The sequence below is a fragment of the Dromiciops gliroides genome, chromosome 3, assembly GCF_019393635.1.
Source record: "Dromiciops gliroides isolate mDroGli1 chromosome 3, mDroGli1.pri, whole genome shotgun sequence".
NCBI lineage: Eukaryota > Metazoa > Chordata > Mammalia > Microbiotheria > Microbiotheriidae > Dromiciops > Dromiciops gliroides.
This window is the reverse complement of record NC_057863.1, coordinates 636,299,918-636,316,102: the sequence shown is the minus strand read 5'-3', so window position 1 is coordinate 636,316,102 and position 16,185 is coordinate 636,299,918. Positions and strand designations below refer to the sequence as shown.

Here is a 16,185-nt window from a genome sequence, read left to right as displayed (position 1 = left end):
CCCATGCTTTATTCACTGGGCCACCTGGCTTCCCCTATGTGTTAAATTTAACATATTTCTAATAGAAAATGATCTAAAAGATTTGTGGTTTCCTCTTTTCCTACTATTTCTGCAGGGTGTCCCAAAAGTTTTAATATAGTTTTAAGCTATTTAGCTTTTGATACACCCTACATATGGAAATGTTCATGTTTTTGGATGTTCTCAAGTTAATAATAAAAAAGGAAAACTTTGAAACAAACAAATTGCAAAATCCACAGTCTATAAAATGTTTGGCAAACCATAAAGCTCTATATCCATTCAAGTGGACAGTTAAGTGGCACAGTGACTAGCCCTCCAGGCCTGGAGTAAGGAAGAACTGAAGTCAAATCCAGCCTCAGACACTTACTAGCCACGTGACCCTGATAAAGTCACTTACCCCTGTTTGCCTCAGTTTCCTCTTCTGTAAAATGAACTAGAGAAGGAAATGGCAAAGCATTTCAGTATCTCTGCTGTGGTAAAAAAATATATGAAAGTTTTTTAACAGTCGGTTAGGATAACTGAAAGAGCTATTTACATTCGTTTATTATTTATATGTCATTATACTCTGGGTATGGTTTGGAATTATTGTATATATCACTAATATACTCTCAGTTATGCAGTATAGCACGAATTTTTACCATCATACTGTCTTTGGTGAAATTAATGAGATTTCGGAAGTATGGAAACTTATCATTTCAGAGACTAACTTGCTGTGAACTCTGATGCAGGCCCTGGAGAGAATATATGTGCAACAAAAGGAGAGACAGGTATACGTAAGTCCATGGCTTGCTTATGATGGTGACTATGTAGAGCACAATTACTAGGCACAGTCCAGTATTCATCCTGTAACGATTGGAATAACGCCACCTGCTGGATACTTACTGTAGAGGAGTTCTGCCCATGAAGGGAAGGTCTTTGAGGGCAAGACAAGGAGTCAGGAAGTGACGCGGGCTAGTGGGAGGAGGAAGGAAGAGACTGGCGCTGACTCTAGGGCTTTTTTCCTGAGGACGCTGGCGGAGAAGGGAGCTAGAAATGTGCTCTCCCTTTAATAGATAGAAATCTAGGCCTTTTCTTCTCTCTTTATCAAATTCTTATTCTCCTTAATAAACGCTTAAAAGTCTAACTCTTGCTAAAGCTTATAATTGATTGGCGACCACTCATTAGATATTTTAGACAGCTTAGCTAGAATTTTAGCCCTTAACAATCCCCTCTCCCTCCTAATTTAACCTAATTTAACTGAACTTATTTATCATTTTATCTCACTCAGTTGAACTCACCTGTGGCCTGGCACAATCACTGGCTGTCTCGGAACCATGAGATATGGTATGATAACCTTTCCATAACATTTTCAGGTGTCATGAACACATACTAAATTTGGCTTTGATCCAGACACATGGTGGTAAAAAGTGTTACAGACTGCATAACTACCTCAACCCTCTATTAGAAGTCTAAGGATATAAAGGAGGGAATGTAATGGAATTTATTAATTTGATCATTGACAATGCTATGCTAAGGTTTAGTAAAAAATACAGCAATTCAAACAGTTAAAGAAGATAATCCAGCTTTCCAGACCAGAGTCCAGAATCCAGTTTTCCAGACCAGAATCCAGTTTCCTCCTGATGACATCTTACCACTTCAAGAAGACAAGAGAACTCAGAGACTTTATATGAACTGTTTTGCTTTATTAGCTTTTACTATCTCCTTTCTGTTATAATATATACTATCTGTAACATGTACTCTCTGCAGAGGCTCTCCCTTTGCAAGACTAATGTCAAAGCGTCGGTTCATGAGGAAAAAAAAAAATCGCCCCTCTGAACAAAACTTTCCTCTCTTCCTTTTCTATATTGTTGTTCACATATTATTAGTTAGCAATAGTTGTTATATTCTTTTTACTGTTCCATCAAGGAAACATTCCGTTTCTTGAGGAAGCAAAGGGGGGAAATGTGGTAAAAAATATATGAAAGTTTTTTAACAGTCGGTTAGGATAACTGAAAGATGCCAGTTTTTCTTTAAGGACCACCCTTTCGGGGAGGAGACCAATGGCATGAGCTATGCACACCAGTGCGCCTGCTGCGCATGTCAGACTGCCTGCTATGCACTCAACTTCCGGGGTGCGAGCTTAAAAGACAAGGAGAGACGGAAGTGAGCTTTTTCCTGCTCTGCTGGTCTCCTGACTGCGTGGCACAGATGGTCTCTCTCTCTCTCCAAAGGTGGCCTTCTCTTTTGGTGAGTTTTTATAAGGAATATAGACTAAGCCTAGACTTAAGACGATTTGTATTGTATTTCTACTTTCCTATCCTTCTAATCAACATCATCTTGTGACTACCATACAATAAAGGCTCTATCTAGAAAACCAGAAGCTTCTTCCATTTACTAGTCTGGGAGATAAATTAAGGGAAAGGTTAAGTAGGGGAGATTTATGATCAAATATCCAATTTTAATCTCACACTGCCAAGAAGACTTCAAATAGGATCCAGAAGAGTGAGACAGAACTAAACAACAACATGCAATTTTATTATTATTATTCTTTTTCTTCTGGAAAAAGTACTACCCTCAAGCAGGAGAGGTTTACCCAAGTACCTGTAAATATGTTGTCCAAGGACAAAAATCAAGATATCCCTGACTTCCAGGAGCTTATACTCAATTAAAGGAGGGCCTAAATATGTAAATAGTTCATTAAATTCAAGAGAATTTCTGGAGGGTGAAAGCCCCAAGCAAAAGCATCCCATCCGGGAAGGCTTCAGCAGGGAGAGCTTCTGGACAAAGATTCGAAGATGCAGAGGGGAGAAGAGAGTGTTCTGGACCTGATAATGGTGGCAAGGGATGCCCTTTGCATGGGGAGAGGTGGGAGAAGAAACTCCAAGCTCATCATATAAGCTACAGAGCCAGTTTGGCTGGAAGCAAAAGCCCAAGCCGGGTGAAAGAAGTTGAGCTTGCTCCGACAGCGGGATGCAGGCCCACTGGACAGGGCTCCTTGTTTTCCTAATCTCATTTGTTTCTCCTGTGAAGCTGCTGTCATAACATTTGCTCACAGGAGACAATATTTTCAAGAGAATCAAATTCAACGGTACAGCCCACCCAAGATGTTTCCCAATTAGCCCAGCAGGTAAGCTCTACTGTGTTCTGGGGATGATTCTGGGGGGTGTGAATTGAATCTCTAGACTCAGAAGTGATGAGGAGACCCCTCGAGTCAATTCAAAGCATATGTATTAAGCACCTGATGCTTATCATCTTATTAGCTGTGTGCTCAAAACATATGTATTAAGCACCTATTCCCTGCCCTCAAGGGCAGTTATTCTAGTTTTAGCATTGATGGTTTCAGAAAATAAATAAGAAATAAAACATTGTACCAAAAAAATTGAGGTGATAAAACATGTTTGCATATGGTTGAAGATCATTTCTAAGAGGCAACCTGGAGTTGTGGAAGGTCCATTCGATTTGGAATTTTAAGAACTGGGTTTGGGGGCAGCTAGGTGGTGCAGTGGATAAAGCACCAGCCCTGGATTCAGGAGGACCTGGTCTCAGACACTTGACACTTACTAGCTGTGTGTCCCTGGGCAAGTCACTTAATCCTCGTTGCCCCATAAAAACAAACAAAAAAACAAACAAACAAACCGGAGTTTGAAACTGACCAAGTCCTTTATCCCCAGAAGGCCCAAGAGAGATCAATTGATGCTTAAATTTGCTTGATCCTTTGAGGTATTCTTATATTCCAGGGTTTATTCTGGGGCCTTTCTCATTGTAGATGTTTGCACTGCATCATCTATACTGATATTTTTAGCTTTAAATCAATGATCCTATGATATCTTTCATTTAATTATAATTATTTCACCGGGGCAGCTAGGTGGCACAGTGGATAGGGCACTGGCCCTGGATTCAGGAGGACCTGAGTTCAAATCAGGCCTCAGACACTTAACACTTACTAGCTGTGTGACGCTGGGCAAGTCACTTAACCCCAATTGCCCTGCAAAAATAAATAAACAAATAAACAAATAAATAAATAAATATTTCATCATAGACTTATAGTCAACACAATATGTTAATGCTTCCAAAAGAAGATGACAATTTTATGTCTTCCCAGAAGACAATCAAGTCAATTATATAGGGTTTGGAGAATAACATTTTACACAGAAAAAGTGTAAGTGTGGGACCCAAACCTCTTTTCAGACATTGTTCTATTCAGACCTTGAACTGCCCAGAGGAAAGATGGAAGGTTCAAAAAGAAAGGAAATGACCCTTCTAAAAAGTCCAGCTGTGGAGTTAAGGAAAATAACTGGTCAGAGGAGAGAGAGCCTGGCACCTAGGGCCATCATCACAGAAGATGAAAGGCCTCAGAGCTGACACTCAGAGGGAGCAGAACCAGGGAGACTCCTCATGATTACAGAGTGATGGTTCTGACTCTTGTAAGGACATTAGGTTGGTAGGGGGCACACTACCCTGGCAACTATTCCAATTGTAAGGCCAAATGTTAGGGGGCTGATTTTCTCTGCCTTGATATATCAATTGTAAGTATACAGACCCTCTGAGAATTTCTTTTGGGGGGGGGGCAATGAAAGTGAAGTGACTTGCCCAGGGTCACCCATGTAATAAGTCCCCAGTGTCTGATGCTGGATTTGAACTCAGGTCTTCCTGAATCTAGGGCCGGTGCTTTATCCACTGCACCACCTAGCTTCCCAGCCCCTCCCCCCCAAGGAAAATATTGAGAACATGTTTTGGCTGCCCCTCTAGGTGATAGATTTCATGTCCCCTATCATGAGAATTTGGATATCACTCTGTGAAAAGTCTGGGTTAGCTTCTAGTCCAAATACACCATCTGCTCCCCCATGATTGTGCCCCAGAAAACATCAGGTCCCACATACTGAACCATTTCGGAACTATTTACAAGAGAGATATTAAGGGGAATTTTATTCCCATGGAAATGGAACTCAAAGCATTATCACCTTAGGAATAGGTCCAGACCTCCTCTATCACTGCAGTTTGGCACCTGCTCTGCCACTTATAGTCTTGGAGACCTGAGAGGTTAACTTACCCAGTGGCACGAAAACCAATCAGAGGCAAAACCTGAACCCAGTTCTTTCTGGTTCTGTGGTTGGCTCTAATCATGCCTCCACGCAATACATTAATCAACAATAATATTGAACTCATCGATGTAGACTGGGTATAAATAGACTTCAATCTGTTACTGATGATAGCTGATATGCAAGATGAAAATATCACTTGGGAAACATGGTTGGCAGCCCAAGGGTTACACTGATGTCCCTAGAATGATCCAAGACCTTGAGGAATGCCTCTAGCACACTGGGTCAGCCTTCCTGTGGGGAAATTATGAGAAGGCCATAGTGGCTAGGTAACAGAGCTGAAGGGGTGTTTGACTTGGAGTCAGGAAATTCCCAGTTAAATGCTGCCATAGGTACTTATTAGCTGTGTGAGCTTAGCCCAAACTCAGTTTCCTCATCTGTAAAATGATCTAGAGAAGGAAATGTCAAAACACTCCAGTATCTTTGCCTAGAAAAGCCCAGAAAATGACTGACCAACACCAAATGAATGATAATTGTTTTATTCAGCATCAGAGATAGCCATGGAGCTATAAAGGACCCCAGAGGTCACCTTGCCCAGTGCCTTTACTTTCCAGGTCACGGGATCAGAGAGGCTGAAAAGAGCCCATCTATGCCACTCCCCTCATTTTACAGATGAGAGTACTTACTGAAGCCCAGCATCTTGCCCGAGGTCACACAGGCAGTGAGAGGCATAGCTTGGATTCACATCTACTGTCTTTGACTTGAATCCCAGAGCCATCTCACTCACACCAGGTACAAAACTCTTTGTGACCATCATTCTCTGTCTCCTTTGAGGTGAAAAGATGCTCAGGGCAGGTGTCCTTAAGAGATCAGAGACTGGAAATACAATCAGCTTTCAGAAATACTGAATCCTAGACTCTGCAAAACATGTCAAATTTTTTGCTGGTCTATGAATGCACATTTATGATGGGAGTGTAATTATTATTTTGTTGTTGTTTAATTGGAGGATTGGCAACTGGCAGGAGAGATTATAAATGCATGTGAAAATAAATTTCTTTTTTAAAACCCAATAATACTCTCTCAGGAATGCATAGTAATTTCATTTAGAGAGCCTGCAATATGCTACTCAGACACAAGACAGCATAAAAATATTATTCAGGAAATGGATGATCTATTTGTTGAATGACAAACTGGCCTCTCTCTGAATTCTGGTTACTGAGCCTAGAAGATAAAAGGCAAAGCAGAGAAATATTGCGTGTGTGTGTGTGTGTGTGTGTGTGTGTGTGTGTGTGTGTGTGTGTGTGTGTGTGTTGGTTTGGAGAAGTGTTTACTCCATTCTGGGATTTCCTCTTTCAACCCAACAGAAGGAGACAATTTTCATTCTGTTCTTAGTTTCCATTATTTTAAAAAGGGAGTGTTTCAAAGTCGGGGATAGCCATCCAAAACTCTATTAGTGGCTTCTCCTGCAGAATACTGGGTCCCCTCTGGCCCTTAGGAGGCTGTAAGAGGGGATAGGAAATGAACAACCGGGAACTGGGACTGGTGAGCACATGGAAGCTTTGACAGCCCAATGGCTCTCTTCGCAGCACGCTCTCGCCCTCTGCTGGTTGGTCTGATAACTGCACACTCAAAATAAGAATTGGTTTATAGGATCATTGGATCCTATTTTTTACTGCTATAAAGCTGAAAGGGAATCCTCTTTAACATCCCTGACAAGCGGTCTTCTAGAGGTAACCCATTCCAATTTTTGATTGCTGTAATTGTTAGGAAGTTTTTCTTTCTACTAAAAATTATTTTTTCAATTAATAAGTATTTATTTTCTCTTTTTCACCCATCCTTCCCTTCCATTGAAAACAAAATGAGAAAAAACAAAAATCCTTGGAACAATTATTTATCATCAAATCAAAGAAATTCCTGCATTGGCCATGTCTAAAACCTTATGTCTAATTCTACATCGTAAGCATTAACAAGTTTTCCCTGACCTCAAGCCTGGATCTACCTATAAATCTGGCTCCTGATTCTGCCCTCTGGCCCCAGCAAAACACATAGAACCCTTCCTCTATATGACAATCCTTCAAGTACTTGAAGACTGTGATCATGGCTCCCCTTAATCTTCCCTTCTCCAGTTCCGCCAATGGACCCTCATTTGACATGGGTTTTTTACTGTCCTGGTGGCACTCCTTTAGACACTTCCCAGGTTCCTAATGTCCTTCCTCAGCCTGTGATCCCCAGAATTGCAGCTGAAGTCCAGCCAGGGTAGAGGTCAGTGGGATGATTGCCATCATCCTCCTGAAATCCCTGCTCCTCTCAAAGCAGCCCCTCACCACTCAATGAGTAGATGACCCATTAAACTACTGTCTCATACTGGGCTTGCCTCCCATGATGGCACAGGGGAAAGAAAGCTCCTCGGGTCTAGAAGTCCAAGGAACTAGATTCAAATCCTACTCTGATGATTAGTTGGGCTAGTTTGACCATCGACAAGTCACTTAATCCCATTTATTATCATGGACGGGTGAGATGCTGGGAAGACAGATGCAATTTGAGTCCAAAGACCTGTGTTTGAATCCTGGCTCTGACACTCACTAGGAGAATGACCCGACACAAATCACTTATTTGCTCTGGGCTTTGCTTTCCTCATCTGTAAAATAAGAGGGCTGGGGTAGATTCCCTTGCAGGTCCCTTGCAGCTCTCTAACCCTGGGATCCCATCTTCCTCCAGACATACCTGAGGCAATGATGGCGAGAGAGAGGTAGGCAATGGCCTCTTTGGTGTACGTGTCCCCTTGTTTATTCTTCAGGATAGTCACAGCCCTTGAGTGACAGTGGGTTTGCAGGAGTTTCCGGTCCTCTTCCCTGAAGATCTCCATGATTAGCTGGAGGCAGGAAGTATCCCCAATCTGGATAACTTTCTTTATCAGCTGAATGAGGTGGGGAAGCAAAGGGAGAGTTATCTTCACAGGAACAGTGAGGGAGCCTGATATACAATCTTCTATAACTCCCTATTACTTATTACAGTAAGCCTCATTTGTTATCCAAGGCTCTCTAGGTTCTGGTCTCATCCTACCTCTCCAATCTCCATATCACAAAGGATGCCAGTTGGTGACTGGTAGGATGGGTTATCGTGATGGATATGCTGGATCCCTCATTCAAAGGCAGTCTTTTAGCAAAGGTTAAAGGGAACAATTTTGGGGAGCATGGGGTCGATGTAAGAATTCTTGTCCACATCTGTGTTAGCCAAGATGCATCAAATGACCATAGATCTAGAACTGGAAGGAATCTCAGAGGCCAACTAGTTCTCCCCTCCCATTTTATAGATCGGGAAACTGAGGACTACGGAGGCTAAGTGACTTGTCCAAAGTCGCATGGATAGGATAAAAGGATCATTGAACCTACAAGGAATCTTAGAAGTCATCTTGTCCAACCCCCACCCTCATTTTACAGAGAAGGAAACTGAGACCTACGGAAGCTCAGGGACTTGATTTAAGACACCTGGACAATAATAAGTAGCATAGACGAGATGTGAACTCAGGTCTTCTGAATTCAAAAACAGCGACTCTTCCCTTACAGCTTTGAAATTACAACTTTGATCCAGCTAGGTTGCCAAATGGTTAGAGCACCAGGCCTGGAGTCATGAAGAGCCAAGTTCATGTCTGGCCTCAGACATTTATTACATTGGACATATTAGGCTGAAGGTGATGGATTCTGCGGAACCTCAGAATTGTCGAAAGAGCTGTGGAGCCCCGGGCAAATCACTAACCCACTGCCTGCCTCAGTTTTCTCATCTGTAAAATAGAGATAATAACAGGACCTACCTCCCAGAGTTGTTGTGAGGATGAAATGAGATAATATCCTAAAATACTTAGCATATAGGAGCATCTTGATAAATCTTTCCTTCCTTCCTTGTCACTCAGCTTCCTCTCTACGCCACCCCCATTTTCATTCCCCTACATGGACTCAACTAGAACTATGGAATGAAAACTTACACATCAATTGACAAAGAAAGTTCGGTTTGCAGAAGGGTTTTGTCTCAGGATTTCTGAACAGCCAGTTCCTCCACTATGACTAAGCTCATTAACATCTGCTTACCACGCAACTTTTCAGGAATCCTTAAACTTAATTGCTCTTGGCTCTGGTACTACTTTAATGTGTGACCTTAGATGAATCACATGACCTCCTTGCACCTCAGGCTTCGATTCTTTATGATTGGAGGTAAAGGATGGGGCTCTAAGCCCTGACCAACTCTGAGTTTAATTTCATGGTCCTAATCCTTTTCATTGTCTCCATTGACAGGAACACCTGGACAACTCCTGGTTCTAACCTCAGACACAAGTCCTAGACTGGGAAGCCTGCAGGGCAGGGAATCCCTCCCTTCTGATGAATGCTCAAATGCATTCCCTTCCTTCCATGCCTTCCTCTCTTTAGAGATAGCTCAGGGACAGGCTTCCAACTCTCAGTTCAGGATGTCAGAAACTTTTGGTAACATCAGGAGATTTAAATAATGATAATAATGATGATAATAATAATATTACCACCAATAATAATGATGATAATTATATAACAGCACCAATAACAACAAAAACAACAACAACTAGCATTTATGTATCACTTTTAAGGTTTGCAGAACACTTTATATACATTATCTCATTGTATCCTCAAAAACAGCTATTCTACAGTTGAGGGAAATGAGGCACAGAGAAGTTCTGCATCTTGCCTAGGGTCTCACAGCTAATAAGTGTCTGGGGCTGGATCTGAACTCAGGTCTTCCTAATTTGAGGTCCAACACTCTATTTAGTGTGCTACCTTGAGGCAAAGACTAAGTTAATGGCAGGAACTTGATTTGATTTAGCCTGCAAGCCAGGTTTCTTAAATTGTGTTCCAGGTTTTTTATCCCAGATCACTCTGCCCTCCCAAAGCTGGGTTTTCTTCGACAAGAGTCTTAGGGGTGTGAAATGATAGGGTCATAGTTTGTGAGCCACAATGTGGGTCTTGAAATATGGGCATCTTAGCCCATATTGAGTGATTCTCCAAGTGAGGTCCACGGACCCCAAGACCTAGATCAATACTATTTTCATATTAATACTAAGACATTTGCCTGTTAAAATATCCCTTTCCTTGCCAATTACATATCTGTATGAGGCAGGATTCTCTTCATATACTTTAACCAAAACAACATATCAGAAAAGATAGGATGCAGAAGGAGACAGGATAATAACAGCAAATTATAATATTAACTAATACTTATATAGCACTTTAAGACTTATGTAGCGTTTTACACTTTACAAATACTATCTCATTTGATCCTCACAACAGCTCCGGGAGGTAGGAGTTGTTATAATTCTCATTTTACACATGAGGAAACTGAGGCAAAGGTGAAATTACTTGCCCAGAGTCACATAGCTAATAAGTGTCTAAAGCAAGTAAGTGTTTGTAAACAGGTCTTGCTGACTACAGGCCCAGTGTTTATATACATACATATATGTGTGTATACATATATATGTATATTTAGATGTGTATGTCTGTGTATGCATATACACACATGTATATACACATATACGAGTATATATGCACACATTTATATGCATTTATATGTGTATTGTGTGTGTATGTGCACACATATGTGTGTATGTATATGTATAGAGGGATATATATACACATGCATAAAATATAACATATGCACATATGTGTATATGTGTATATATGCATAGACATAAAAACTGGGGCCCTGGTCAAAGGCCTGAGTTCCAATTTTACTTTAGATATTTGCTAGCTATGTGACATTTCTGTCTGCCTGTCTAGCTCTGTATATAAATATAAACACATATACATATATACATGTAAACATACATATTATATATTTACACATATAGTATATATAATATGTAGATATTCTGTCTATTGGGGGGGAGATTGAGGTCGATGGAAGAGGGGAAATTGACATCATAAGTTAAACACCTAAAGTCCCATTGTGGTCTGTGCTAACAACAAGACCCAAGTGTGCCCTCTGCTGGTTAATCTAATTCCTGCACTCAGCCTTTCACCAGTGCAGAACAGGGCCAGGACTACCCAAGGCAAACCCTTGTAGCTGATGAACCACACACTTTAGAGCTACAAGTGACCTTAGACTGTACCTCGTCCAGCCCCCTCATTTCACCAAGGAGAAAACTTAGGCCCAGGGAAGTTTGGAGTACTTACACCAGTCACAACACTGTAGTGTGCAACTAGGCTGAACATCCCCCACACTTTGGGCATATGCCAAAGAAGACCGAAGCTCAAAGAACGACCACTCAAGGGGCTTTTGGTCTCTGGAGAGACTAGCCTAAGATGCATCAAGCTGATTTTTCAGTGTCCCTGGATCAAAGTCTGTCTCTTTTCAAGTCGTGTTACTGTGGGGTTCTCCTTGCCTCCATCTCCCCTCCCTCCCATTGGACTATTTTTATTTCTGAGTTTTTTAATCTGATGTTGGATTTTAAAGAATGCTTAGGTTTAAATCAGACTCTGTCAGTGAACCAACATTTATTAAGTGCTTGTTGTATGCCAGGCATGGGGTAAGTGTTGGAGATAAAAAGAAAGACAAAAATAGTCCCTTCCTGCAAGGGATATAACCTGTAAATAGCTAGGAACATACAAGATATAAACAGAATAGGCAGAAGGTGATCAGAGAAGGGAAGCAGCAGCAGCTGGGGGACCAAGAGGATCCTTCTGCAGTAGGTGGTCTTGAAGGAAGCAAGGGAAGCCAAGAGGTGAGGTTAGGAGGCAGAGCATTCTAGGCATAGGAAAAGGCACAGAGACTGTTCCTCCAAAGCTCTGACCTTGTGATCCCTTAACTACAAATCTATGGCTCTTTCCCCTGACCCTTCCTTCTCCCCAAATATCAAAGCTAGAAGAGATTCATCTAGTCTTATTTTACTGATGGGGAAACTGAGGCAGGTAAAGATGCTTAGGTTCTCATACCTGGGCCCCACTGTCTGCTTTTCCTTAGACCTGATGCCTCATTTTCTTCTGCCTTTTTCCCTCTGCCTTACCTGGTTGGCATCATAGAAAAAGCCTTTCCTTAGCTGCAGCAGGGCCAGGCGGGCCAGGATGGGGGCCGTGTGGGAGGTCTTAGACAGTGCCACCAAGAGGGTCTTGTGGGCATCTTCAATACGGCCCATTTGGTAGAGGGCATCTGCACTCAGAAGCCTGGATATTTCATCATCTGCATCCAGCTCCATCAGAAGGCCCGCCAGCTGGTGAACCCCACAGGCATCCCTTGGAGGAGGGGAATGAGAAGTTTAGATAAGCTTCAGAGGGGCCAGGACATCCATCTTAGACTCCCTAGTCACCAGGGAGGCTTCTCTGCTCTCCTCCCCACCACCCTCCTCCCCGACAATGCCCTCTTCTGGCACATACTGACTGGGTAACCCTGGGCAAGTCATTGAACCTCTATATTTAATAAACATTTACATATATATATATATTTAACTACAGGCAAGTCTATAAATCTTTAGGCTATAGATGAAATGGGAGGGAGGGAGAGAGAGAGAAAGAGAGAGAGAGAGAGAGAGAGAGAGAGAGAGAGAGAGAGAGAGAGAGAGAGAGAGAGAGAGAGAGAGAAAGAGAGAAACTGATCCTGCTGGAGCTCTCTGACCCAATGAAAGGACAGGTCTGTATTTTTTTGAAAATCCTACCATTAGAGCTGAGTTTTATAGCTAAGGCATTATTTTGGGGGCAATGAGGGTTAAGTGACTTGCCCAGGGTCACACAGCTATTAAATGTCAAATGTCTGAGGCCAGATTTGAACTCAGGTCCTCCTGAATCCAGGGCTGGTGCTTTATCCACTGCACGACCTAGCTGCCCCTTAGTTCTGTATTTTTTTTTTTTGGTGAGGCAATTGGGGTTAAGTGACTTGCCCAGGGTCACACAGCTAGTAAGTGTCAAGGGTCTGAGGCCAGATTTGAACTCAGGTCCTTCTGAATCCAGGACCGGTGCTCTATCCACTGCGCCACCTAGCTGCCCCAGGTCTGTATTTTTTAAAGAGGGTGTTTACCTTATAATATTGTTAGGGCAGAATAAGAAAATGATAGCTGGCTATTTTTAAAAAGTTACAAAACATTTTATGTCCATTTTCTCCTTTGACCTTCACAAAAACCTTGTGAGGTAGGCAATAGAAGTATAATCACCCCCAGTTTAAAGATGAGAAATTAAGTGATTTGGGGGCAACTAGGTGGCACAGTAGATCAAAGCACTGGCAATTCAAAGGACCTGAGTTCAAATTAGGCATCAGACACTTGACACTTACTAATTGTGTGACCCTGGGCAAGTCACTTAACCCTCATTGCCCTGAAAAGAGAGAGAGAGAGAGAGAAATTAAGTGATTTCCCAAATGGTCCATGGCTGGTATGAGTAATAAAGGCAGGGGTTGAACTCAAGCCTCTTGGCTTACAGTTTCGTGGGGTTATAGATCTGAACCCTAGAGAGCATCTAATCCAATTGTCATTTTACAGATGGGAGTTGCTAAGAGGTCTAGTGACTTGCCCAGATAATAAATAGTGGGGATGGAGTTTGAACCGAAGGCCTTGCACTTCCAGTGTTCCTTGCACCTGTGCCATAGTTTCCTCAATAATTTCCTAGAATTTAGAATTTGAAGGAACCTAAAAAGTCATATAAGGGCTGGACCCTATGATATCCATGGTTCCTTTCAACTCTAACTCTATGATCCTGTGGTCCTTTCATTCCACCCTCACATTTTATGGAGGAGGAAGGTGAGGAGCAGAGAGAAAATGACTTGCCCAGGGTCATGAAGGTAATAATTATAACAATTAACATTCGAATGGCCTTTTGAGGTTTGCAAATCACTTTACATATGTTTTCTCATTTGATCCTCATAATAAGCTTGAGAGACTGGTGCTAAAAAATTTAGGAAACTGAGTCTGAGTGATGTTAAAGTAGCAAGCCCAAAGTCACACATGTAAGTAAATGATTGTGGAATAATTTGAACTCAGGTCTTCCTGACTGAAAGTGTGGCACAATGCCACCTCTCTAGGATTCAAACTCAGCTCCTCTAACTACAAATCCAGTTTGCTTTCCATGACACCCCACCTGCCTGAGGTACCAAAGAATCAAAGGGAGTGTAGTGAAAAGCAGAAGATTTACATCCTATTCTTGGGGCATTAGACTGTAAGCTTCTTGGGGTAGGGACTGTCTTTTGTCTGTTTTTGTATTCCCAGTTCTTAGCACAGTGCTTGGCACATAGTAGGTGCTTAATAAATTTTTATTGACTAACTGTTAGTTCTGCCTTTATTCTGTTTTCTGGCTATAGTTGTTGTTAAGTCACTTCAGTCATGTCCTATTCTGTCACCCCATTTGGGGTTTTCTTGACAAAAGTACTGGAGTGATTTGCCATTTCCTTCTCCAACTCGTTTTACAAATAAGGAAACTGAGACAAACAGGGTGAAGTGACTTTCCCAGGCTCACATAGCTAGGAAGTGTCTGAGTCCAGATTTGAACTCGGGAAAGAGTATTGCAGCCCCGGGGTTGTAGGCACTACGGCGCCCCCTAGCGGCTCCTAACAGGTAGGGAAATACCTGCCTGGCCTTCAGATAGCAGGAAGGGCTGGTCATTCTCGCTGTTGTACGTTACCGTAAAGGCTCAGGGACCGGACAATTTACCCCTCTTTCGCAGGAAGGCTGCTGTCCTCCTCTGTTGCCTTCTTCCAGCGGGCGCTGGTGCTTCCCGGGGCGGACTCTGCCCTCCTCTGCAGCATCTTCTGCCCCTCTTCCTGCAGCACCTTCAGCAGCAACCCCCGCTGATTCCAGGGGATGTAGGACTTAACGGTGAAGACGGCTTCTTGCAGCCTCAGCCTGGAGGCGGTGATATAGTCCAGTGTGGCCAGGTACGGACTGCCCGCCAGCAGCCGCAGCAACCCGCGTCCACACAGGGCTCTCACGCAGCTCCCAGGGTGGGGAGCCTCGTGTCCCACCACTGCCTGAAAGTCTTCCAGGGCTCGCTCGGCCTCCCCTGCATGGAGGGTGCAGAAACCCCGGAGCGTGAGCAAGGTGCTGAGGTAGGTGGGGTGCTCGGCCCGAAGGAGGCGATCGCAGAGTCCCAGGGCCGCTTGGGTGTCACCAGACAACAGCAGGCAGTCAATGAGCCGGATGCTCAGCTCTCTCTGGGCCCCGAGGGGAGCCACACGTAGGAGGAATCGCAGGGTCCGGATGACAGGAGCCAGCAGCTCTATCCCCGCGTCGGCTCGGAGCTCGACGCGAGTTCTCACGGCTTCTCGGAAACGGGAAAAGTCGGTCTCCAATATCTCCTGGGCCTGCGTTAGGATCTGTTCCATGTCCCGGGGTGAGAACACCTCGTCTAGATGCCTCTTGGCACAGTCGGGGTTCATCCGAAAGGCTTCCTGTAGGTCTTGAAGCGTCTCCCGGCTCCCACGACCAAGGGCAAAAGAGGCTGCTGCACGGGTAACCAGCAGGATGGGTGCACTCTCTCCTTTGGAAAGAGCAAGGTGTGCAGAAGGGGGAAAGAAAAGTCAGCACCAGGCAGCTGTCCTTGTATCCCAATGAACCCCGAGTGTCTATTTCATTCACTACCTCGAGTTATTGGTTGGGCAAATACAGATCACACAATCACAGCCTCTGAGCCCAGCCTCGTCATTTTACAGATGAGGAAACTGAGGTCCGCAGAAGACAAAGGAGAGACTTACCTGAAGTTACCCAGGTAGTAGTCATCACTGGTAGAGTTTGAACTCAGATCTTCTGAGCCCAAAGCTATTTTGGCTTTTGTTTTGTTTTCTTTTTTCTATGGAATCCATGTTGTCTTCCTGAAAGACTGGGATTCCCAGGTACTAATATTGGATGAGGAAAGGGGATTTGACCGTGCTATTCTTTTTTTTTTTTTTTCCATTTTCCCATTTTCATGGTTTCAGGAAGCCTTTATAAGGCACTAGTTGGACCAAATGGTTGCTAGGAGGCCTTTCCTACTCTGACATCCTGTGTTTCTATGGATCAAACTCTACCAATTTTGTGCCGATACTGAAAACAATCAGTCATAGGGCTCTGGTTTTGAAACCAGAGATCAGACTGGCTCATATCTGGGAAGTGGGCAGCACTTTCACTGGTCTTAAGCAGTTCTGTCCTCCACCCCTAGAACTTCTGTTGTTCAGTCAT

The 16,185-nt window shown here is 43.2% G+C and overlaps 1 protein-coding gene across 1 annotated transcript in view; it reads right to left on the bottom strand.

Moving 5' to 3' along the window:
- TTC34 (tetratricopeptide repeat domain 34) overlaps window positions 1-16,185 on the bottom strand; it is a 63,946-nt gene that overhangs the window by 42,882 nt on the left and 4,879 nt on the right. Inside the window, exons 3-5 of the mRNA XM_043990653.1 lie at window positions 14,683-15,508; window positions 12,058-12,283; window positions 7,761-7,953 (exon numbers count right to left, since the gene is read on the bottom strand). Coding sequence (XP_043846588.1) covers window positions 7,761-7,953; window positions 12,058-12,283; window positions 14,683-15,508 — 1,245 coding nt within the window. The remainder of the gene's footprint in view (window positions 1-7,760; window positions 7,954-12,057; window positions 12,284-14,682; window positions 15,509-16,185) is intronic.